Source organism: Mixophyes fleayi, chromosome 10, assembly GCF_038048845.1.
Source record: "Mixophyes fleayi isolate aMixFle1 chromosome 10, aMixFle1.hap1, whole genome shotgun sequence".
NCBI classification, from domain to species: domain Eukaryota; kingdom Metazoa; phylum Chordata; class Amphibia; order Anura; family Limnodynastidae; genus Mixophyes; species Mixophyes fleayi.
The window spans coordinates 3,088,496-3,113,508 of NC_134411.1; the positions used below are offsets into that span (position 1 = coordinate 3,088,496).

At 39.6% G+C, this 25,013-nt stretch overlaps 2 protein-coding genes across 4 annotated transcripts; one reads left to right on the plus strand and one right to left on the minus strand.

Moving 5' to 3' along the window:
- Positions 1–19: 19 nt before the first annotated feature.
- POLR2G (RNA polymerase II subunit G) lies at positions 20–7,944 on the minus strand. The gene is made up of 8 exons (XM_075187636.1): positions 7,807–7,944; positions 7,374–7,483; positions 6,406–6,565; positions 5,423–5,473; positions 4,551–4,616; positions 3,730–3,801; positions 1,116–1,149; positions 20–233 (listed from the first exon to the last, which is right to left on the minus strand). The coding sequence occupies exons 1-8, from the start codon at positions 7,816–7,818 to the stop codon at positions 220–222; spliced, it is 519 nt and encodes a 172-aa protein (XP_075043737.1). The 5' UTR covers positions 7,819–7,944; the 3' UTR covers positions 20–219.
- ZBTB3 (zinc finger and BTB domain containing 3) lies at positions 7,918–23,485 on the plus strand. 3 transcript variants are annotated; one of them, XM_075187632.1, is made up of 3 exons: positions 7,918–8,229; positions 8,588–8,752; positions 20,437–23,485. In XM_075187632.1, exon 3 carries the CDS (start codon positions 20,439–20,441, stop codon positions 22,554–22,556), a length of 2,118 nt encoding a protein of 705 aa, XP_075043733.1. In that variant the 5' UTR covers positions 7,918–8,229; positions 8,588–8,752; positions 20,437–20,438; the 3' UTR covers positions 22,557–23,485. The 3 variants fall into 3 exon arrangements, with proteins under 3 accessions (XP_075043733.1, XP_075043735.1, XP_075043736.1); XM_075187634.1 differs by having other exon boundaries at positions 7,918–8,095; XM_075187635.1 differs by lacking the exons at positions 7,918–8,229; positions 8,588–8,752 and adding an exon at positions 10,706–10,917.
- Positions 23,486–25,013: the final 1,528 nt, after the last annotated feature.

Genomic DNA, 25,013 nt, shown 5'->3' on the forward strand with positions numbered 1-25,013 from the left:
ATTAACACATGCCTTGATGTTATTTGTTTTCTACCAATTTCTTTAATAAAATAAGATTCTGGCAAGAGCAGTACTCACAATTTCAAACATATAAATGATACAGTATTCACACCCCCTGCTGAGTTTCCACTAAACATGTGGAAAGCAGACTAAATACATACTTTACTAAACAACATACAGAACATAAAAAAATAGGCAAGATTTGACGTTGTAACCACATCAGCTGACTAGACCTGTAGGAGAAAAAAGAAACAGGGTTAGAGGTTTTTGATGCACATGAAAAGCTGCCATGGATACTTGTATGCTATTTGATCTTACTTTCTTGTTACACCAAATGCAACAAAGATGTTTAATGACTGCTAAAGTATGGAAACAAGTTTCTCTCCATCCTTACATGAATATATGCAATATATACACCTTGTGGCTTCAAATACCCTTATATTTTACAACAGGCAGTACAATTTATATCTTTTACACTTAAAAATTTACTTGTAAACATTTCAGAGCCAGTTTATATACAGGAGCGTGTTGGAAGGGGGTTTGGCTGTGATCGAATGCACAACAGGCCTAGGGATTATTCATCCCGATTCCAGAATATCTCAATTCACCTACAACCAAACACTCATTTCTACAGCACCAACACCGTGTGCTCATCTGCTACATGTGAGCAAGTTGTAGGAGGGAACATCAAAAATGGAGGATAACAGTATTGTGTTTTAGTGAATGAGGATGGCTCAAAATACTTACTTTGCAGTCCTAATGTAAAACCTTCCACCCAATTTAATGCCAAACAATATGGAGTTCTTTTTTTTTTTACAATTCATCTAAAATTAGTTTGATTTTTTTCAGTGCTTAATGTACCCCCACTGCCTATATATAATGCCTTAGTGATGACAATGGTTGTTATTGATAGGTTGCATTCTCATGAGTATTGACTGAACCCACAAAACAGCTGCTTATATGGTTTGCAGGTGGCATTTAAGTAAGAGTAACGTTGGCAAGTACACAGTACATGTCTTGACTGACTTTCATACTTGAAGTATTGTATTCTGTAACACGATTGGAATACAATTATACAACTGTCACAATCAGAAGTCATGAGTTAAGTCACTCACCCAGGTAATCATCCATCAGAGAGCCGATTGCAAACTGTAGAAGAGAAAAATTGTAAGAATCCAAATTGAAATTATGTAAATGAATGTATTACTGCAAACTTTTGGAACTATAACCCTAAATATACAAATAGGGAAGATATAACAAAGCAATGGCAGCATGCATGAATATCTTCAAATTTCCCCATTTTCATTTTAATTCTTCAGCAATGGAAGCGCCATTGTTTGACCTCTTCCTCCCATACTGTAAGTTAGTGTACACACACCACTACTACATATGAGTGCATGCGACTGGCACCATATTTCTGCTCCAGAAAGAGCAAGATAATCTTTAGTCCTCCATCCTGGACAAGTCAAATCTCTGGGAACCCAGCAGCAGTGCAGACCGTTAACACTTACCACATCGTAGCTGAAGTGCCTACATTTCAAATGCTCAGCGTGTCAACCCCTTTGTACACAAGGGTGAAATGCACAACCTGCACCACTGCGCCTTAGGACAACACTGCGCCTTAGGACAACACTGCATGCACTCACTTCATTATTTAAATCTGAACAGTACCCTGCTCTGAGTGTCTATACAACCCTATAAATAAAATATTTATTCTGTAATAAAGTACACAATACCATTAAGAGTCGTTGAATTAATATAGGGACATATACAGTATGTGGGAATGCACCAACTAAATAAAGACAACTTTGGGTTTACCCATGCTCAAATGCATTACTTTCCCTCTACTTTCTCTACACAAGAGGACTTATGAATATTTAACTGGTGATACAGGGTGAAACATTTGGGCTAACTGTGTTACTTGCTTGGTGCAGTTAGGAGAAAAATTCTAATGAAATTGTGGTGTACTTTGAACAATACTATCATTATTAATATAATTAAACTTTATGGTTTCTGTAAAACATCAATATATTCACAACTTTGTTTTAGACCATTTCTTAAAAAGTTAAGTTATATTTAAAAATATAGAAAAGTATATAGCAATACAGATAGGCATTAAAATTAGATATGTGTGTTGCTTCATTATATCTAGAAATATTGTTTATATTTGTTATATTTGGGGGTTTTCCTTTTATAGTGACCCCTTGACTTGTTATGCAGCTTTCTTTCCAGTAATTTGTATATCAATTTCTCATATAGAGTAAAATCACCAGCTCGTAATAGTTTCATAAAATGTCACTTTCTTTCTGGCTTTTTAGTACAATTACAACAGATACAAAATTGTTACATTTATCTGGAGAGCTCTCGATAGCTCATACAGCTCTTTTGTAGGCAACAACATTACCTAGTACAGTAGTGTTCTCTTAAGAGGTAAAGTTTTGCTTTCTCAAATATCATGAAACAGTTTCCTTATTGATTACAGCTTATATGTTGTTAACTTCAACCCCAAAATAGAAGGGAATATAAATTAAGGTTGATTGGATTACCCTCACACTATTGTATGTACTTTTTATTATATTAAGCTCTGACACTTTTAAGAGATACAAATTGACTGCTGTACATCCTCTCCATTACTTACTATTGATTCCGACCTGTCCATTTTCAATTGGCCTTTTATACTAGTATGTGGCTTGTAATGTGCTGTATGTTTAACAAATATTTATTTCATCATCCTCTCAAGCCCTTCATATTTCCCCTTGGCTCACTCCCCTCTTATTTCCTCTGATTGGGTGATTATAGTATGCGCACCAGTCAGCCAGTGAGTTTGATATACAGCCGATTCTCTCCTAGAACTGTATTATTCTTGGATGTATCTGGTCCTATTCATTCATAAATTTCATTAAGTATTTTCTATAATTTGAAGTGGCCCACAACAAAAACCACCAGTCTGGTGCGGTTACGCTATCAGAGAAATTGGTGTACAAATTACTGAAAAGAAAAATGGATGCATAAAGGATCAAGACCTCTATAAAAAGGAAAACCCCAAAACAAATACAGAAACATTATTTTCAGAGTGCATAAAAATAATGAAGTGACACCCATCAAATTCATTTTAATTACTATACACTTTCTATACTTTTAAATAAAGTGTTTAGCTTTTTTAAAAAATGGTCTAACACCAAGTTGAGTAGCAAAATGTTTTCTTGTTTTGTTTTTAAATAACAGTAACAATGTTTATCTATTTTAATCATCATTACCATTACTGGTACTGGTCCAAATACACCACAATTTAATTAAAACGCCCTTCTCTTTTTGTTTGTATATTGCTGCATCTACAACAATGGTTCAGTGGCAGCACCCTGTGTATGTGTGTGTATATATCTATCTCTATACACACACACATACACAAATATTTAATGTGAGGCAAATACTGGCTGTGTGGCTCTCTAGTCACCACTAAGATTCCACCAAAATGAAAAATAGAAGTGGATTAACACATCTCCTTAAGTTACTTCAATGTATGGAAATACATGCAGCCACTATAGCTGCTATTTTATTGTATCTGGACAGGAAGATTGTACACTTCTGCTGTGGCGATGATCTAGCTTTCCAACTCAACAAGACTACTGAACACAGATGTGTCCGCTCTGATAAACAGCCAACTGACACACTTGATACTTTTGTTAATGTTATCTTTAAAGTTGGACAAGAAAACCAGGTCACACTTACTATGTCATTCTTATCCACTCTGGTCCCCACAATTTTGAGGCGAATTTCGTCGTCCTGCTGAATAACCACATCCTAGCAAACAGACATTAATAATTTGTTTATTACATAAACGTACAGGAAACATCCTATTGTTTTTAAGGTATGTTTTACTAGATCAGTGCACATTTTTGCTATTAACCTTCATTTCCTCCTTTTGTGTGTGTAATCAATGGGGATAGAACAAGCTAGCCAATAAGATCAGAATGCCCACAGCCACACATGGTATTTAAGGTGACAAAAGCACCGATAGCGATAGTGGCCGGGTCACTCGTGCAATTATGTTTGTGAAGACAGGGCTGCATGTGACGGATTGATGATATGAGGTGGAGAAAGGAGGTGAGCACAAAGACACAGAGGGGAATACTCAATTGTTGGCGGTTTCCGCCGCGGAAAAAGTTTTACCATTATTACGGTAATACTAAGCCGGATTTCAGCTCGCAGCTCTCTGAGCTGAAATCCAGCGATAAAAGCACAGTAATAACGGTATTTACACGCACTATTACCGTAATGATGGTAATAGTGCACGCGCCGCATTACTTTAGGCAGTAACGCCAACAACTGAATATGCCCCTGAGAGTTATATGTGATAGTTGTGAAATAAGGCTCCTATTATATTGATGTGGGAATATTGTGGTGTCAAAATACACCTCTATACAAGTTTCTGAATTAATTGTCACATTATCAATGTTCCATTCCTACTATGGTGCAATATACATAAATAGATTGTAAATTTATAAAAGATGTGTAAACTTTATTCAATACTAGATAGACACATTTCTTACCTCATCTACAGTTTTATAACACGGTGGGTTAGAATTTGGATCAAACTCCATTTCAGATGGTATTGACTGAAATAAATAAAAATTGTATTAGGATAGACCATCATACAGGACTTGGAGGGATGGGGAAATATAGATTTAGAAAAAAAACTCATACAAACACTGTGAAAACCTACAAACTCCATACAGATAGGGCCCTGGTCAGACCCATTACCCAAGTGATGCGAGGCAACAATGCGAACCACTGTGCCACCATAAAGGAACACCATTCAGCTCTAACTATTGCTTTATTTTAGGAGCGGATGTCTATTTATAAAATATTGCATATACAGTATATCAGCAAAAGAAGAATTTTAAATATACATATATGCACTTACATGGAAAAGTTGAAATTAAGTCAGTTGATAATACTGAATCTCATGTAGAAAGACTCAAGTGGAATTTGTATTGGCAACATGGAGTTATTTTCTGTAGTGCGATATATTTTAAGTTTGTGATATATTGTACATTTATGCAGTGTCTAGAATACCAAAGTGGTCTTCAAGTAGGGTACTAGACTTGTTGTATTATGAATCGGCAAGTTTCCCGCCACCCAACCCCAAGTTGCACAAAGTTCTAATCACCTGTAGCCAGGATGGAGAGATCCAGGACTGAGGATAATCAACTGGACCAGAGGTAAGCAGTGTTATAACGCAAAGAGGATCCAGGGGCAGAAAGGAATAGGTAACAATAGTATGGAGCACCAGAAGGATGTGAAAAGTAAGTCACTCTGAGCTTCTCTTTTGCATTCATCAAACTATTTACACCTAACACTTTATATTCCACATATAGCAAAAATATAGTGATTGATTAGTGACTAAACTAGCAAAACTCACGTGTCTGGAAATAAAGCACGACATAGGTCCAATTTCTGTGAATAATCCAACCTGGAGGGGTCAAAAAACAATGGTAAAACACTAAGATTTCCTGAATTTACTTCCTACAAATAAGAACGATGTTCCTAACATAGCTATCATGTGTAAAAAGATTTATCAATTAACACAAAAATAGAACTCCCCCTCCCCCCTTTCTACATAGCAACTCAAATTCCACTCTAATATGCATTATACTGGAAGCTGCTCAACAACTCTGCTTTTCTAAGCTTCTACTGATACTGAAATCAATGACAAGCTGCATGCACCACTGGAGCTACCATAAACATAAATACAGCACATTTACATATGAGTAAGGATCCCAGCTACAAATTAGGTTGAATAAAACCATGCTTTCAAAAAAAAAAAAAAAAAAAAAAAAAAAGAAAGAAGATAATTTAAAGGGCTTATAAACCTGTTCAGTGTCCAGTAGTACATATTTACACAACAGTGTTACCCATCTACAAAACTTATGTATAGACCAGGTGCATTGAATACAAGCACACTCAACTTCACTGTAGCCAGCTACTGATATCAGTGCATTTGCCAAAAACCACAGAGAAAGAGTCCAGAACATTAAAAGGAGGCAGCAAATGTCAGGCTATTCTAAGTGAGTATTGCCAGGCCCTGTTTATAGTGAGAATAAAGCAGATATCTCATGGCTAAAATGGTATGGCAAATTGTCTTTTAATGGACTAGTACCCAACAATGTGTAACCGGTTATTAATAACTCAAAATAATCCCAGAAAGGCACATTGACTCGTATAGAAAGACTGTGGAACAAATCTTATTATTAGACAACTCCCCCAGATGTCATTGTGCCTTCCTAGAAATCACAAGTTCACACAACAGAAAACCCAAGCCCCCTTAGCAGGAAGGATACCACCAAAAAGATATTTTTTTTTCCATTTAAAATAAAAGCTATATTATAGTCATAACATCCTCACCTTATTGACTTGGGTAACAACAGCATCCACAACTTCTCCTTTGAAAGGTCGGAAGACAATTGCCTTATATTTGACAGGATATAAGACGAAGCCTCTGCCAGGCTGGATCACACCTGCACCAATGTTATCAATTGTGGTGACTGCAATCACAAAACCATACCTGGGAGAAAGAGGAAAAACAAGACCATGTGTCTACACATACATTTCACATGTCTCACAAGCGGGGGGCGGATCTAGAATTTTATTTTACAGGGGGGGGGGGGGCAATTTAGTCCCCGTCCCCTTTTGACCGTTCAGGCTGCCTGCAGTTGCACACTATGTGCAGGTCCGTTCGACAGACAGGCAGGGAGAGTGTGCTGCCCGGCTGCTCTTATTATCAGAGCAGTCGGGCAGCACACTCTCCCTGCCTGTCTCTGCTGAACGGACCTGCACATAGTGTGCAGCCGCAAGCAGCAAGCCCACTGCTCACAAGGGATGTTGTGAGCAAAACGTATTTCCTGCCCTATCCTTTTTGTTTCAGTTCAGAAACCTGAGCTTGGCCCACAGATTTCCCAGTTTCCTCAGTAAGTGAGCTGATTATCATCTTTAGTTATATAGCACCAGCAAATTCAGTAGCACTTTATAATTGGGAACAAACCCAGTAATAAAACAATACTGGGTAATACAAACAGAGATGTAAGATGGCCCTGTCTGCAAGATTACAATCTATGAATGAGTAGATTCATTCACAGGACCATTGTCAGTGATGTCACAACTTTTTGCCTCACCTCAGACACACTTTGTAAACTTTAAGGTAGTTGTTTGAGATCTGTGGAAATAATGCTTTACTGTTTATTAAAAGGTGCAGTAGAAGGTCTGCACTAATTGAAATTTACATGTATACTGCATATGTGAAGATTTCTATTTGAGTGCAACAACCAAATGTAAGGTGAAACCTAGTCATATACTAGATTATTTGTTACACTTACTTGCCAGTGCATGTCCCCTCCACCTCTGTGAACAGCTTCTGCTTGACCGTGTTGAGGAGATTTGGACCAAAATATCTGGGATGCAAAAGAATCTCATGTTCCAGAGAGATCTATAAGACAACACAGGTAACATTACACAACGCAGGATAAATAGCTCCCCTGGATTATAACTACGTGTATATAGACAATATAACCTGATCACTCCAAGGCAGCCTTTTACTTTACCCAACACAATATAAAAGCATAAATACAGGAATAAACTTTAGACACAGTCACTTCCTCTGTACTCAATAAGTCAATATAAACAACCAAAAATGCTTACAGGCAGTCCTCACTGCACAACAATATACCCGGATGTACACTAGTATATCTACACCCTGTCCCAGGCTGTGCATGGTAAACTATATCCCGACACACATGGCTTCATACTTACGTGGTAGAACATCGTGCAAAACGCTTCTTTCCTTATAGTGCAATAAACAGGAAATGCCTTTATGTCCACTATATGTGAACAATAAAGCTTGATCAAATGGTCAAGGGAGGTGCCTACGCCTCAGACGTCACACCATGGGGGAAGTGACGTAGCGGCGGCGGTGTGTGGCAGCGCCAGTTCGGCTGTTGTGTTTCGAGGAATCTAGGCCTTGTCTGGAGGTATAAACGTAGGAGTGGAAGATATCGAAAGACTGGAAAGAACGAAGACGGTCTGCAGAAACGATATTAAGGTGGACATTCCTGATTGGCTGAGGTCGTTGCCCGTCACGTGCCCCAAAGACCATACAGCGTAGGGTAGACAGGTCATTTCTCTCACCAATCAGCGTGCAGAAGAGGCGGGCTCAACAGGGCTCGCTTTGTGCAGGTGAGGGAGAGGACAGATCACGTGACCCACAATTAAATACTGTATTATTAGTAATAATTAACAGTCTATTGAGCTGAGAGATAGAGAGTATCTCTCATACTGATATAATGTACTTGATATATGTGTTTAATATAAATGAGGAAACTAGAACTGGCAATATAATTGGATGATTGTAAGGTCAGTGCTCTGTATTCTACATAAATATTAGCTCCACTAATAATTACCCATGTAACTATCTGGCCCAGTCATAATGCTAATCCTGTGATTCAGAAAGGTAAAATAACAGTTATATACATACCAAATATAATTGTATCTTTTGTTTATTGATTTTAGTAATGGGCATCATGTTTATTTGCAGGATCTGAGTGGTTTATTGGGCTCCAGGAAGATGCTGCTGGTCCCCAAGCCTCAGCCAATCACAATGGCATGTTTTACACAAGGAACAAGTGGAGTGTTTCAAATATAAAGTGACCACATTTGCCAATTTCATACTTGGCATCCATATATACAACATACCCTGCAGGTAAGCGCTAATTAAGCAGCCCCTGTATTGCGTTACTGTAAATTTAGAACTTTCTTGGTTATAAATATGACTTTGCAAAGAGGTACATCCTTTAGAAGTAATTGTAGAGAGTTTCATGGGCAGTAGCCACTAGAAGTGCTGTATGGTATTAAAGAAAGTCTACACTACTGTACACAAGCTCTTAACATACAGCAGTAATGTAGCACACCTATTTGAAGTGAATGTGTATACAGATCAGCCAAACTTTGTAAAAATATGTGCATAGATAGCACTTAAATGCTGCATTTTAAGGCATTGTAAACAAACAATCACAGGAAGCAGTTTCTAATTAGTAATCAGGCTTCCATCCCCAACATTCCACTGAAACTGCTTTCACAAGAGTGATCCGTGATCTACTTAGAAAGTCTAAGGGGTATAGTTACTAAACTGTGGGTTTGAAAGAGTGGAGATGTTGTCTATAGCAACCAATCAGATTCTAGTTATCATTTAGTACATTCTTCAAAATGACAGCAAGAATCTGATTGGTTGCTATAGACAACATCTCCACTCTTTCAAACCCACAGTTTAGTAAATCTAGCCCCAAGGGTCATTTCTTCATACTCATTCTCCGTAACCACTCTGCTGCTTTTGCCACTGTTGATCACCCTCTTCTCCTACACACCTTTCACTCCATTGACCTTCATGACACAGTTGTTTCCTGGTTCACTTCCTACCTATCAAACCGCTCCTTTAGTGTTTATCTCTGGCACATCGTCTCCTCCACTCCCACTATCTGTTGGGTTTCCACGAGGTTTTGTTCTTGGCCCTTTTACTTTTTTCATTGTATACTTCTTCTCTTGGAGCACTAATTCGCTCATTCACCACCTCCCCTCAAATTCCCCCACTGTCAATAACACCACAATAATTTCCTTAGTCTCCCAAGCCCGCTACCTTGGTGTCACACTTGACTCTGCCCTCTGCTTTATTCCTCACACCCAGACTATCTCCCAGTCCTGCCTATTCCACCTTAAAAACATTGCCAGAATGCGCCCTTTCCTTACTCGACATTCTACCAAAACTCTTACCCATTCTCTCATCATCTCCCGTTTTGAGTACTTCAACCTCCTGCTATCAGGCATTCCCGACACCCATATATCCACACTTCAATCCATCCTTAATGCTGCTGCAAGACTCCACTTCCTCTCTCACAGCTCCACATCTGCTGCACCACTTTGGAAATCCCTACACTGGCTCCCTGTGTCCCCCAGAATCCAGTTCAAATTACTCACCCTTAACTACAAAGCCCAAAACAACACTACCCTTCCTACATATCAAGTCTCATAATCTAAATTCTCTCTCGCCCTCTTACCTCTGACCTGCGCCTTGAGTTCAAAACTGTGAAAAAAAGAATATTTCTGTATTACCATGTATTCTGTATAACACATTTTATGTAGAGTTTGTGATAAGTTTAAGATAATAATCAGGTGTGACCTTTGCTGCTTTTATATGCTGTCCGTGTACAATTGTTTCCGAAATTATGTAAATACAAAGTAAAAATAAATCATCAAAAATATGAACGGGAAGTAAATACATTGTCCTGACTGGTAAAGTAGGACATCAGGATGTATTCATAGCTGAGATATATGTAGCAAACACAAGCCAAAGAAAAGCTTTTTCACTTCTTAGCAGACTTGCATACACTGCATAAAGGCTTGATTTTACTGGAAAGTGACTTTAATGACTTTTATACCACAACATTTAGAGAGGTCACACAAGCACTTAATAAACATAAGGCTGAGTCCTGTATATTTGACAAGTGGAGATGTAAACACCTGACATACAGACATTGCATATGCTTTTTTCACCCGCATCAATCCTATTCAAAGATTCCTGAGATAATGGGATTATTATTAACCTTTTTTTATAGGGCGCCACATGAGGTCCGCAGCGCCATACAAATGGCAAACAACAAGACGGTACATAGTATAACAGTGTAATACCATGAACAAACAACTCTCAACATAGCTACAGGGGTGCAAGTGATATATTCAATGCAGGCTGAAAACTATGCCAATTAGTGTGGGAGCAACTACCAGGTTTAGAGCCACTGAAAGACGTGCAAAGACAATGGAGGAGTGGAGTTAGAAAGGGCAGAAAGCCCAGGGAGAAGGTGCACAGTGTAGCTGGTAAGCAAAGGTTATAGGTAATGAGAACAAGAGGGAAGAGAGAGCCCTGTTCACTAGAGCTTACAATCTGAAGGGAAAGGGGAAGCCAAACACATGAGGGTGAGCCAATGAAAGGGGATCTGAGGGCAAGAAGCAAGAGTGGGAGAGACGGAGAGTGAGGTATACTACATGGTGAAAAGGTTAAGTGAAGGATTAGTAGGCTTCTATAAGCAGGTGGGTTTTCAAGGATCGTCAGAAGTGACATGTTTACCAGAATGGAGGAAAGGAGACGGTCATTGGCCGGCCGGAGAGGGTGGGAGGGAGTATGTATGGAAATGTAGGGAGCAGTGAGGTTGGAGAGGGCCTTGTATGTGATGGTGAGGAGTTTAAAGAGGATATTGTGGAAATAAAGGGAGCCAGTGTCAGGTTTGGCAGACAGGTTAGGCATATGTGAAGCGGCGAGAGAGAAAGATAGGTCTAGCTGCAGCATTAAGTATAGATCAAAGAGAAGCAAGATAGGAGCAGGGTTGGCCAGTAAGGAGAAGGTTGCAAGAGGATCTTGTCCTAAAGACATTCAGGGGGGATGGCGGAGAGACAACTGGACACATGAGAGAGGTGCAAAGGGGAGAGATCAGTAGATGAGAGACAGAGCTGAGTGTTCACGGCATAGAGGTGATACTGGAGGCCGAAGGAACTGATTAGTTTAGCCAGGGAGGGAGTATATAGAGAAAGAAAAGCAGAATTACAAGGACAGAACCCTGAGAGAATGAACTCAAAATTAAGGGGGTCTTCCAAGGAATGCGATTTTCCTCCAGTGGGGTCCAGCGGTACGTGTGCAATTTTTGAAGGAACCAGGTAAATTTCAAATGCCTTGGTTGGTGTTTAGAGCAGTGAAAGTGGACAAGACAGACAGGGGCAGCAGAGTCAAGAGTGGTAAGGAGACTGTGGTTGTTGAGTGAGGCCGCCTGTTTGAGGCAGGCCATGGTGGATAGAGGGTAGAGAAGAGCTTCAAGTGAAGAGGCGACAGTAGCAGGATCAAGAACATCAAGGTTGTGTCTAGAAAGGGTAAATTTGGCCATGGGGAGGGGTGGAGAAGATAAAGAAAGTGAAGGAGAGGAGATGGCAGTCAGAGAGTGGGAAGGGGGAGTGTTGGAGAAGTCGGAGCACATTGATGGGAGAAGACAAGGTCAAGCGAGTGATCAAGGCAGTGGGTGGGAAAAGAGGTCCATCATAAGAGGCCAAAGGAGAAAGAAAGGTCAAGAAGTTTGGACTGTGGGGTTGTCGATGGGAATGTTGAAGTCATCTAGGATGATGGATGGTAGGTCTAAGGAGAGATTGTGGGAAAGCCAGGCAGCAAAATTATCAAGAAAATGGCAAGTGGGACCAAAGGAGGAGAATGGGAGGGCTCAGATTAGATGACACGAAAGGTACAATTGGGGAACAGGAGGATGCCCTCCCAACTGCCTAGTTGATCATCAGGTCTGATGCAGTAGGTGAAATAGAGGACCCCGTAATAGAGAACAATGGGGAAAGCAGTATTCGTGGAAGAAAGCCAAGTTTCTGTGATGGCAAGAAGGTTAAGAGAGTTGGAGATAGAGAGGTCATGGATAGAAGGCAGTTTGTTACGGATGGATCTGGAATTACAGAGAGCATCGGATAGAGGGAAGTGGGGAGATATGGATGACATTGGTGGGGTTGCTGGGGTGGGTTGAATCTGGGAGATGAGGGCAGGGGGTGAGGATGGGTATTGGATGGGAGACATCATGAAAAACTAAGGGAGTAGGAAGAGGAAGGATGGAAGGACTAGCAAATGAGTGGGGGAAGGGTACTGGGATACTTTGAAGGGGATCAGGGGGAGAGAAGAAAGACGGCAATGTGTGTGTAACTGACTGATGTGTTGTGATCCATCCAAATAGTACATACCCTAGCCTAGGTAGACATTTACCCCAATAGGTGGTCAAACCATTCAATAATCACCACCTCACTCAATATCATGGGGGTGTCCCCTTCTGGAGGTTAAATGAGACACTTTTAATATTACCTAGCTTCCAATAAAAAAATACAAGAATATTTTAAGGATAACCTTCCAGAATATCCCCAATTACTCATGATCTGGGGGAAGATGGGGACATAAGGCCATCATTAGAGAAACAATTATAAACTTGACAGCTCAATGTAAAAAGCAAATGACAATGGCCTCATTGTCAGCTGAAATACACATTTCAGAAATCGGCCCATATACGTACATAATCAGAGGTAAATTAAATACTTAATCCAAATTATGGGGAAAAAAAAAAAAGCTACTGTGGCTCAATCGGAAATTGTATGGGAATAGTAACACACCCTATTGGCAAGTGAACTGAGAGCGCATAGAGTCTCACAAACAATCCCGGCCTTAAAAGAGAAGAAAGGGAAAATTGTGATCTATGATATTGATGCCATTGGCAAAACCTTTATAGAACTGTACAGGTTCCTATATAACAGCAAACCATGAGGAAGTAGTGACCCATAACCTATTTTGACCTCTAGTAATCTTCCTAGTTCACTTAATAACTGCTTTTTAACAAAATGATGCAAGGAGCACATTTGCACCCAAAATGAAATATTATAAGATTATTGTACTTCCTAAATCAACTTGAACTTTGTTGATTACAGGCCAATTTCCCTCTTGTTTACCGATCTTTAACGATATGAGAACTACTAAAAATCTTGCAAACCGAACGAACCCTCTCCTGCCAAACGTGATTGATCCTGACCCAATTGGCTTCATACCAACTAAACAGACATGCAGCAACAACAAGTGCAGAACAATCAATCTTATAAACTACATTAATAATCGTAAATTTCCTTTGGTCATCCTCTCGTTAGATGCAGAGATAAACAGATTATCCTGGTCTTTCATGTTGCAGGCACTTAAAACCCTTTGATCTAAATGGGGAAATATTTTTAAAACATTAGAGACATTATATTTCAACCCTTCCTCCTCGGTCACAAAAACTGTTTAGTTTAGTGAGATACAAGCTGGGAAATTGCAAGAGGCAAGGCTTACCTGCTTTCACTTATAATTTATGCCTAATGCATTGAACCTTGACAACCAGGATAATATCCATTCCAATCATTAGAGGTGTCCAATTAGACCCACACCAATATAATATGTCACTGTTTGGGGATGATGTACTTTAACTAAACCAATCCACAAATCTCCCTCCCACATTTGTTCATTAACTTAATACCTATGGCACCCTATTATCGTACAAAATATACATCTTCAAATAAGTCCCCCACCACAACCACCACCATACCATGCACAGAAAACTATTAGAAGTTAGTTTTGTTTTTCTCTGGAGATCTAAAGCAACCCAAATCCATAGGCAGTTTCTTCACCAAAGATTAGCCAGCTATTTTAATCCAAGTTTTCCCCACTGATTTAAATCCTATATCAAGATTTAACAGCTTAGAACTCCTTGTGCATCTCATGTATGGGTAGAATACATGCAATCTAAATGAGTATAATGCACATATTGCTCTACCTACTCCAAACCCGTACCATATTTATCTCCAAGCAAGTTTTCCAATCTCTAAACACATTGTAGCAAATTTATAAAAGGCCTAGAATCCATAGGGTGATCCTTATAAAATCTTCAACAACTGGGGAAATTCTGTCGGGCTGCTCAGCTAAGCTACTTAACCTCTTGACGCTCAAGACCAGGGTTGAAAAAGTGGCTCTCCTGGGAGAGGAGCTCTTCCCTTGCCTCGGCCTATCAAATTCTGACAAACGAACACTTTCAATCTGGGACAAAACCAATGTGCATTTTAAATTAACTATATACACATCAACACTCTGGTGACACTCGATGTTCCCTACTGGGAACTTGGCTAGTTTCTCTCTCCCTTGACTCAAAGTAGGTTTCAAACCCCTCCACATTCTAGGTAAGATTGCTCCACCTACCTTTTCTTATTGGTTTACAGATGAAATACTTTATCCAAACACAGATGAAAGTGAATTCCGTTTACAACTTGCGGAGCATGTAGAGACACATTAAAGTTACAATGTTCATACTCTACAATACGCTACTGAGCCATGAACTTCAGTCACCTGTGTCAGTCACATGGAGCCTTTTGGGAGCAAGATCTAAATGTCACATTTTGCAACCAGGCTTGGGAACAGATTAGACAAAAGTAGCAAAGCCTCAATTAGAAAGTTTGAGAGATCACCAGGAAGATAAGAAAGCAAATACTGAAGAAATAATGCAATGCTGAAGAGGGTCCCAGAGGAATTAGTGGACCTAAACACTTATGTAACAGATTTATTTAGCACCATTTTACCCAATCTCTCTTTAGACTACTGGTAGCTATACCATGCTCACTTGGAACTATGGTGCCCCATGGTATCAGGGGAGCTGCCAAATATATGATCAGTAAGATAAACGTTTTTCGCTCTTCAATGAGACGAAGATTTACTTTTACCCAGATTTGGCACCTCCACTAAATTGAGGAGATGGGCTTTGAGAACTGTGACTGAAATTCTGAGGTCACATCTCGTGAGATACTGATGCAGAGTTCCCTTGCAGACTCTATGTAGAACATAATGACTGAATTCTCTCCATTAAGGATATCAAAGTGCAGAAGGAGTTTGTCAGAGCTATAGGCCCTCCTCCAGTCACTAGAGATGCTGTAATTCAGGAAGGGGTGGAAGGATAAAAGTGTTGGCATATGCAGACTCCAGTAAAATGTCAGCACTTCAACATCTGGATTCTATGGAGATAAATAGCCCACACAAGATATTTATTGATCAATACACTCTTAGCAGACAAGTTATATTGGATTTCCCCCGCATCTCATGCAGACCCTCTATTACAGGTGGAATGCACATAACAATTTAATGCTCAATATAGCACAAAAGACATTTAATGTAGCAGGGACTTTATCCCTAATATTTTACAAGCTTTTCATAATTCTAAAAAGATCTTGACACTACAAGATCAATGGTCATGTCTCGCCCTTTTCAAGACAAAAAAAATATTAGAATCTGTATTGTTGAAATTAAAGATTTATAATAATACATGTGTCCGTCCTTGCAATTTAACAAACCCAATCTTACCCTAAATCCCCTTATACCTCTTTCCAGGAGTTTCTCCCTTGTTTTTCCTTTCATTTTCCATTCCCCCCCCCCCCCCTTCTCTCTCTTCACATCTTTCGCTCACCATCTATTCACCTCCCTCCCTATCCTCATTTCCCAGTTCCTTTTTCTTGCTCCTCTGTTGCTTCGCTTCCCTTCTTCCTGCCCCCTGTTCCTCTACTTACCTTTCTCGTAATACTTCTTCATTTCACCTTCCAACCTTCACTCTTCTCTAGCTCTCCAATATTTGTTTACCTTTCAGTAGGTGACCAGCTCTATGTAACACTGTCTTATAACCAATAACTTATAACTGTCTTATAAGCTTATAACGAATTCAATTCTAAAAAGTGAAGGTCACTTTTTTTGGAAAGAGGGAATACAGAAAAATAAGTTGACAAAAATAGTATACAATATAGTTGTGTTTTTATAGAACGGTTACAAGTTAATTATTTGGGTTGAGCCTGCTTGGTTATTCTTGCTTGGGTAACAGTTCCCTTAATATTGATGCCCGCAGGCACAATTTACTTGTCTGAATGAACACCCCTTTTAATATTTTCTCTCTTCAATAGGGGTGTCTCTCTAAGGGCTAGATTTACTAGGCTGCGGGTTTGAAAAAGTGGGGATGTTGCCTATAGCAACCAATCAGATTCTAGCTTTCATTAATTTAGTGCTTTCTACAAAATGACAGCTAAAATCTGATTGGTTGCTATAGGCAACATCCCCACTTTTTCAAACCCACAGCTTAGTAAATCTAGCCCTAAGAGTCTTATGGATTAGTCTTACTTTCTTCTATATCTTTTGTCTTTTTTTTTTATCTTCTCATTTCCTCCCACTGGGATACTCTTCTCATCTTTTCTTCTTGGTGAGCACTTGAGTCCACACGGTTCTCCATCCTGGGAGAGGTTCTCCTTCATTGCTTCTCTCCACATCACTACAGATCCATTGCATTTCTCTCTCTCACAACTTCCAATGGCAGGTTCAAGTTCAAATTGGAAAAGACAACAACTTGAGAGAACGCAAAATAAGAACTTCATAATCTCTCACAAGATCAAATGCCTTAATAGCTCACAAAAGACAGACGGCCTGCTCTGACTGCCACCAGCTTCATGCTCTTATTGTCTTCCTTCAAGAGACATATCTTGTGAAAAGCCATCAACTCAAGATCTGCCACTGCTATTACCCACAAAAATTTCAAGCGTCTAACAACACAGAAAGCAAGGTGGTAGCTATTCTAATCCACAAATCTACACACTTCTAGATGAAGAAAATAAGCAAACACCCAGAAGGAAGATAAATTATTTTATCGGAACTGTTACAAAAGCAGTAGCAGCCACTGAGTTGAAGATCACGGTTACATAGCATCTGTATTCACAGATGACACACTGATCTTAATTGTCAGACCTATATTCTACTCCTACAACCTATTTAAGTCATTACCAAATACTCAGAAATCTCGGGTTTAAAAATAAACTTCAGTATACTAGGGAGACTCAATATATACATTCCAAACCTCATTACCATATTACTTGAAATCAACTTAAAATTAATATTCCATACAGTACCTAGGGGTTTATATTACATCAGTCTCATGCCAATTGCATCACACTTTTTGCAACACATCAATTCAACTATGGAATACCCTTGGTTGGGTATAATTAATACTATTAAAATAAATATTCTACCTCCCTTCAGATCACTACTCATCCCCATTAGACCTTCAGATATTGCTAACTCCAAAAATAAAGCTTTAAAAGTATATGGGCAGGAATACCAGACCTGGTCACTAGGTAAGTTGTGATAAGGAAGAGATTGAACGGCCGCTTATCAGTACTATGTCTGCTGGAATATATCCATACTGCTCGGATTTACCAGCTAACACAATGGCATCTTCATCCATCAAACTGCAGAATCCGAATATGCTAAACTGTCTCTAGGGGCTTTGAAAGGGGTGGGGGGGGGGTAAATTTAAAATGTGAGGATAGATTTATAATTGGGGTAGAGCATGTCCTAGATCAACTTTTAATATCACTGTTAAAATAAAGCTATCAAGTATTTGCGGCCTACATGAAAAAAGAGCCAGTATTTTCCTTATGTGCAAAATAATAAGCTCATTTGCACCCCTTGCATTGTAACATGGTTTTGCCAAGGTTCAAAGTTAATAATTTTTTTGCTTTACTTCCCTTAATGGATCAGGCCTTGTGTGTCTGTATGGGACATGGCATTGGCTACACAAGTCCTCATGTCCCTTAACAGGTTGTTGGCGTCTTTATTTCATAATACAGCTTTTCTACTGTGCTTTCAAAGCCCCTAGAGACAGGCATAGGGTATAGGTATAAATTCAACTTTACCTCTTTTTTTTTTTTTACATGAAATACATTTATCAGAATGTCATTAAAGTTTACCATACATAAAATGCATTTTTATAGTTGCGCTTTATTACAGCCATCATCACCACCATTTATTTATATAGCGCAACTGATTCCGCAGCGCTGTACAGAGAACTCACTCGCATCAGTCCCTGCCCTATTGAAGCTTACAGTCTAAATTCCCTAACATACACACGTCAATTTGATAGCAACCAATTAACATACCAATATGTTTTTGGAGTGTGGGAGGAACCGAATGTTCTAGCATGCATACTTGATGGTCATCACTATCACTTTGCACTTACACCTGTCCTGTAGGTGCAAGTGATACAACTGAAAATTACGTACCTTAGACAAGTACAGAGCTTGAATTGGATGAATGTGTGGTTACTCTACCTTGGCACGTCTTTACTGTGCATTGACTACATGCATATGCTCTTTCCCTACCCCATTCCGCCAATTAAATCATAGCCTGTCGGAAATGTTGTTTGCATTTGAAGATTTGAAGCGAGGCTTAGAATGGAGAAAACTCCCTCAAACTTTATATAGTTGACTAAAAGATAAGAAGAAAAAGTAACTTAAATGGTTGTACATATTCCTATCAGTGGTTTAGAAAATAGGAGCAAGTGATCACTATATATATATATATTATAATTTAGAGGAGTGTTGAACTGTTTACCAACTTTCCTTTAAGGCACATTTTATAAATTTCCTGTCTTAACTTTAATTTTTGCCTAAATACACAGCCGTTTGTGCACTGAACCAATATTGCAGAATGCAGCCTGTCCAGTCACTAAGAGTCAGTGAGTCATTAAGCCCACAAATTGGCTGCCACTGTGGAGGAAGGGTACATTTCAAAGGCATATATGATGCTGGAAACGTTTTCTATTACTGGAACTGTTTTCCTTCTATACCGTTATGTCATTTTGATTCTAAATTATGTTATAAGTTAATTTTGTTTTGTGACTTTTGTTTTTAAAAATCTTGATAAAACAAAAATTAAAACTTTCAAAGTAGTGATACTTTTAGTAAACAACGTTAGTGTCTCAAAACCAGGAATATTAATATAACTGAACATATTGCTAGAGATTGTAGCCCCAGCATGGTGTATTCGAAGGCGCCTCTTTCTGCGTTAGGGTGATAATTATCATGACTTGTTGCACCCATCACTTTACATGGAGGTTGGTCTTCAGAGTGTCTTAACAGCAGATGAATATTTTTACTTTTGGTTTACCTGTTCTGCTTCTCAATATATTATTTATGTCTCTATTTTTTTCCCTTTTTTTCTTTATATGTTTTATTTTATTACTTATTGTCCGATTGATGTGTCTTAATAGCAATCTATATCTCTGCCTGTTTTTTAGGTACTTTTGACTAAGGCTGGGTACACACTAGTGTTTTCAGCTAATGATCGGGCCAATAACCCGATAAACGACTGTTTAGTCCGATATCGTATTAGTGTGTATACTTACACAATGAAGGACAGTTATTCCAAAGTACCGATCGTCGTTTGTTTTGATTGGTCAGCAGAACTATAATTCTTGTTCAGCTATTGAACGACATCCTTTCAATCCTGCAGTGTATATTCACTCAAAGTCAGGATCTCCATAGGGTTTGTTTTGTTTTTTCAGTTGTTAGTAAAAGAGTTTGGAAAATTCTGTAGTATGTACTATTTTATTATCTTATTTCATCTCCTTATCGCTGTGTTTTGAAGTGAATAAGGATAAACAACTTGCAGAAAATCAGATGAGTCTTTGCAAATAAGGACGGGGTGCATATGACAAGGGCAATGTCATGATTTTTTTGGGGTTTAAGACAAGCAGGAAGCCACATAATGAGCTAAGGTGTATGGTGCTCCAACAGCACAGAGCAGCAATGCGAGGGTCCTGGTGTAAGAATATTGTGGGATCAAACCAAACTTCATATGAAATAAAGTTTAAATGTCCAACCTAATAATTGTTTCTGTAACTTTCTTTTCTAACTTGTTTTTTTTCTATTTGCCAATCTGGATGGTTCAATAGTGTTTATTGTTTCCATGTGTCTTCTTTCTTGTAGTCATGGATTTCCCGGACCACAGTCGCCGTATACTGCACAGCCTTAGAGACCAACAGTCCCAGGGTTTCCTTTGTGATTGCCAAGTGTCTGTGGGCACTGCCAGATTCCTGGCTCACCGCTCCATCCTGGCCTCATGCAGCCCCTTTTTCCACATGTCGTGCAGGGAGCGGCCGGATACTCGAGAGCTCACACTAAACAACCAAATTGTCACAGCTCCAGCCTTCTCTTTACTCCTCAGCTTTATGTACTGTGGTCGGCTCAGTTTTCAGGAGGCACCGACTGAGGATGTATTGGCAGCAGCCAGCTACCTGCACATGGACGAAGTCGTGAGGGTATGCAAAAAAAGGCTGCAAGGGCGAGCACCCGCCGAGGCAGACAGCACTCGCCGAGAAGAAGAAGGTGTAACTGTCTGCTTAGGGACAGAAAATGATGGTGGAAAGCGGGAGCATGAGGGTTTAGAGGGAGGACATTCTACTGCAAAAAGTATTCATTATGAAGGGCAAGAAACAGCAGGGAATGGTCAGAGAGCAGTTGGGAGTGCCATGTACCATTTGCAAGAAACCGCAGGGAGCAGTAGGTATCAGAGGCAGGATAGAGCAGGCAGGGGGCAGAAATTACCAGGAAATATAAAGTATCAGGTACCTGAAGCATCAGGGAGTGTGCAGAGAGTAGTGGGAGGATCTAGGTTTCAGATGCAGAGCATGGCAGAGAGTGGGCAGAGTCTAGCAGGCAGTTCCCGGTTTGAATTACAAGAAGGGTCCAGCAGTAGCGAAGCAGTCACAGGGAGTGTGAAGTGTCAAGGGCAACAAATAGCAGTGAGTAGCCAGGAAGTTGCAGGAAGCTCTATGTTTGAGGTACAGGAGATGGTGGGGACTGAACAGATTGCAGAGGCTGTAAGATGTCCCATACAGGAAGCGGTAGAAAGTACACTCACACCAGCTGCTCAGAGATTCTCCTCACAGAGTCAAGACACTGGTCCGGTTGTGCAAACAGGACTTTCCAGAAACTCCCCAAAGAGACAGGAACCAGCAGGTAGCACACAGGGTACTCATGGAGGTTCCAGGTTTTCCCATCAGGCTCAAGACATCACAGGCATCAGTAGTCAATCATTACCTCCCTCTAGGTACTCTTTGCAACCGCAAGATGAAGCTGGTACCACAGTGGCAGCGACAGGAAACTCCAGATTCTCTCTGCAAACTCAGGAGCCCACTGGCAGCATTTTGCAAGGCACTCAACGATACTCTATACAGAGTCCAGAATTGGCAGGCAACACTCTAGCACAGCCAGGCACTTCCAGATACTCCCTACAAGAACCTACAGGCAGCATTCAAATAGTGCAGGCACGCTCTAGATACAGTTTGCAAATGCAGGAGCCAACAGGTAGCATGGCGGCACCACCTGGCCCATCTAGATACTTTCTGCAGAGTTCAGAGTCTGCTAGTAATGCACTGGCACTGCCAGGTACATCAAGGTACCCTATGCATAGCCCCGAATCCCCTGCTGCCAAGAGGGAAGAAAGGGAATGTACCAAATCAGAGTTAACAGTCACCACCACTACTCAGCCAGGCATGGAGTCAACAGCTGCCCCTAGTCCATGTAGCTCCACTGTCAGTGAGGGCCAGCCAGCCCCAGGTGTAGCAGTAAAGATAGAAGCCATTGTAATATCTGATGAGGAATGTGAGAGGGCAGTTGGGGCTTTTAAAAGGCACGGCTATGAAGAGGAGGAGGAGGAAGGAGAGGAAGAATCTGGGTATTTGCCTTACCATATGATTGCTGTGCCAGGTGGGCACCACCCAAGCTATGGAGGCTTATTGCCTCCTTCCATGCACCCAGAGGCCATGTATTTACAGGATTTTGAAGGACACCATGGTTTTCCTCTTTTCCCTGAAGATGTGCCCACATGTAAGACATGTGGAAAAACATTCTCTTGCTCCTATACCCTTCGTCGGCATGCTACAGTGCACACACGAGAACGTCCCTATGAATGTCGCTACTGCTTGCGCAGCTACACACAAAGTGGAGACTTATACAGGCACATTCGCAAGGCACACAGTCAACAGGAGCCGGGTGCCAAGAAATCGAAGGTGGACATGGAGCCCACACCCCCAAACTTGCCTTAAAATTCTGGTGGGAGTTTTTATGTCTTAGACAACATAAGGATAATTGACCTTTCAGTGATGTACTTTGGGAGATGAAAAGTCCCAGAAGAGCCGTTTTCTGTGTGGGTGGACCTGACCGATTTTATCTTCGTACTTTTATCCCATGGATTTCTTTTCAAATGTTTTAATTTATTCAACAATACTGTTTTTGTTTTATTTTTTTGTAATTGAACAATTGCTCAGAGTCTCCAACTCTTGCTATGATAACAGGAGTGTTAAAAAACCCTACTGCTATAACTAGTCAATTTAACAACTTTTTAAAAAATTTACAGTATGCAAAGGGGATGACGCATCTCTGCTCCGATATCATTGGATCAGTGAAGTCTTTATGGGGTACCCTAACCACGTATCATTAAAAAGTGTCTCTTATGAGCAAGTCTGTGTATGAGTGAAATATTTCAGAAGTAATTACATGTCTTGGGTGGCTGGATACTTTGAGGTTTGGTTAGCTCGCAGTGAAATGAAATAGATATAACAAAAGAAAATAAATACTTGGCCCATCTAGACTGTCACAAGTAGTCACAATGTGTAAAGGCATTGCTGTGACTAGATTTACATCATGTGGAAAGTCACAGGTCACTAAAGCCTGATCTAGTGTAACTATTAGATAACCATGACATGCCCTATAACTTGCCTAACATTTCTACCATTTATTGTCCAGTTTTTATATTCATCCGGGACCCAAAATAAAATGAAATGTTGTCCCAGCCTCACAACCAGCAATGCTTTTCAAACTCAAACGGTCTGAGATCAAACATTGCAAAACAAGTGATCTGAAAACACAAATGAATGTCTCAGTATGTTTTAATATATTAAATTAATACACTATATTATGTTTTAATGTTAAATACACATATTTACCAATAAGCAATAAAGAATTCAATATTAAAGTCCTAGGACATGAGTAATGGCCTGATAAACCTGAATCTGTGATACAATTTTGATATCGTTGCTTATAGCATTATACCTTTGTAAATAGTATCTGCTGTGCACAAAGACTATATTCTTTATTTTGAGATATATTAAATACACCATTGTCCATCCAAATAAATTTTGATACGCCTTGCCGATACTGTAAGTTAACCGCCATTGGGAGTAGAAGCTTTTTATGGAGAGCCTTACTTGTCTCCTGTGATTATCCTGCTTACCAATACTATTCATTCTGCATTGGGGACTTCTTCATCCAGCCTGAGATTGTTACTGACAACTAGCTGGATGGGACTTGATATATGCATCTTGAAACAGTGAGGTCTGGAGCTTCAGGTGCTCTAATTACAGTGAAGAATTCAAACCCAGCCCAGGAACACATAAGAGGTAAACTGTGGTGGCCGGCACACTAGAAAACCTAGGTAATGTGAGATGCTGGTACTGGATATAATATACCTGCATGTTGCATTCTATGAATGCATTGTCCTGTCAGATAAAAAAAAATAGCTATTTTGTCTATGTAGACGTAAGACTACAACCCGTTTATAAGAATGCAGTATTTCAATATTGCATGGAATAATTTGCTTAAAATGTATCCTTATGATATTATGTATTGACACGAAGGTTGTGGTGGCATAATTTATTTAGGTGGACACCGGTCTAGTTAGTATAATTCAATATAAACACATTGGGCCTGACTCATTAAGGAAAGTAAAGCAAAAAGATATAAGTAACTTTGCACCTTGGCAAAACCATGTTGCATTGGAGTGGGAGCTCAATTTCAAATATGGGGACAGGTTTATAGTTGGGGTAGGGCATGTCCTACCTAAATCAACTTTAAATTTCAGTGTAAAAATAAAGCTATCAAGTATTTTTGTGCTACATGAAAAAACAGAGTATCTAACTTATGTGCAAAATAATAAACTAATATGCACCCCTTGGTGTAACATGGTTTGTACAGGAGAAAATGTACTCCTTTTTTTGGCTTACTTTCCTTAATAAATCAGGTACTATGTGCTTTTATTCTTCTTGGTAAATAGTATGTATTTAACAAAGTAAAACATAGAAGTTTTTGTATGTTCAGGCCATGTTTGTAACATTTGAAGTCATAGTATAGCGATGACATTATTTTGTTTTCTTTTGTTTCTTGGATCAGCAGTTTGTTGTGAATCATTCTAAATCTAGGGCGTTGTCGAGCAGCTTTTCTTATTTAATAGAGCTCTTTGCATATTCAGCTACTGCAGTGAAGGCCACAACTTACCTGCCCCTGACCTTTTGTATGGAAGATATTAAAAGTCAAGGCACTGTTTGGTGCTTGTAAGCACATTAACTAGAGTGGGTAAGGACAAAGCCAGCAGCTAACTACTGATGTTGCATAATCACATTCAAATGCATTTATTTGAGCTGGACTGAAGTGATGGGAATTACAGAACATCTACAGGTATGGGATCTTATCTAGAGACCCATGCAGAAAAGGAAAAAGTAAATCAT

Bases quoted from the DNA above. Each gene is read 5' to 3' on its own strand.
- POLR2G (XM_075187636.1), bottom strand. The intron at 3,802-4,550 runs GTAAGAAATGTG...TCTGTTTGCTAG, and splicing joins GTTATAAAACTGTAGATGAG to GATGTGGTTATTCAGCAGGA. The intron at 1,150-3,729 runs GTAAGTGTGACC...TCTCTTCTACAG, and splicing joins GAGTGGATAAGAATGACATA to TTTGCAATCGGCTCTCTGAT.
- ZBTB3 (XM_075187632.1), top strand. From the start codon at position 20,439: ATGGATTTCCCGGACCACAGTCGCCGTATACTGCACAGCCTTAGAGAC.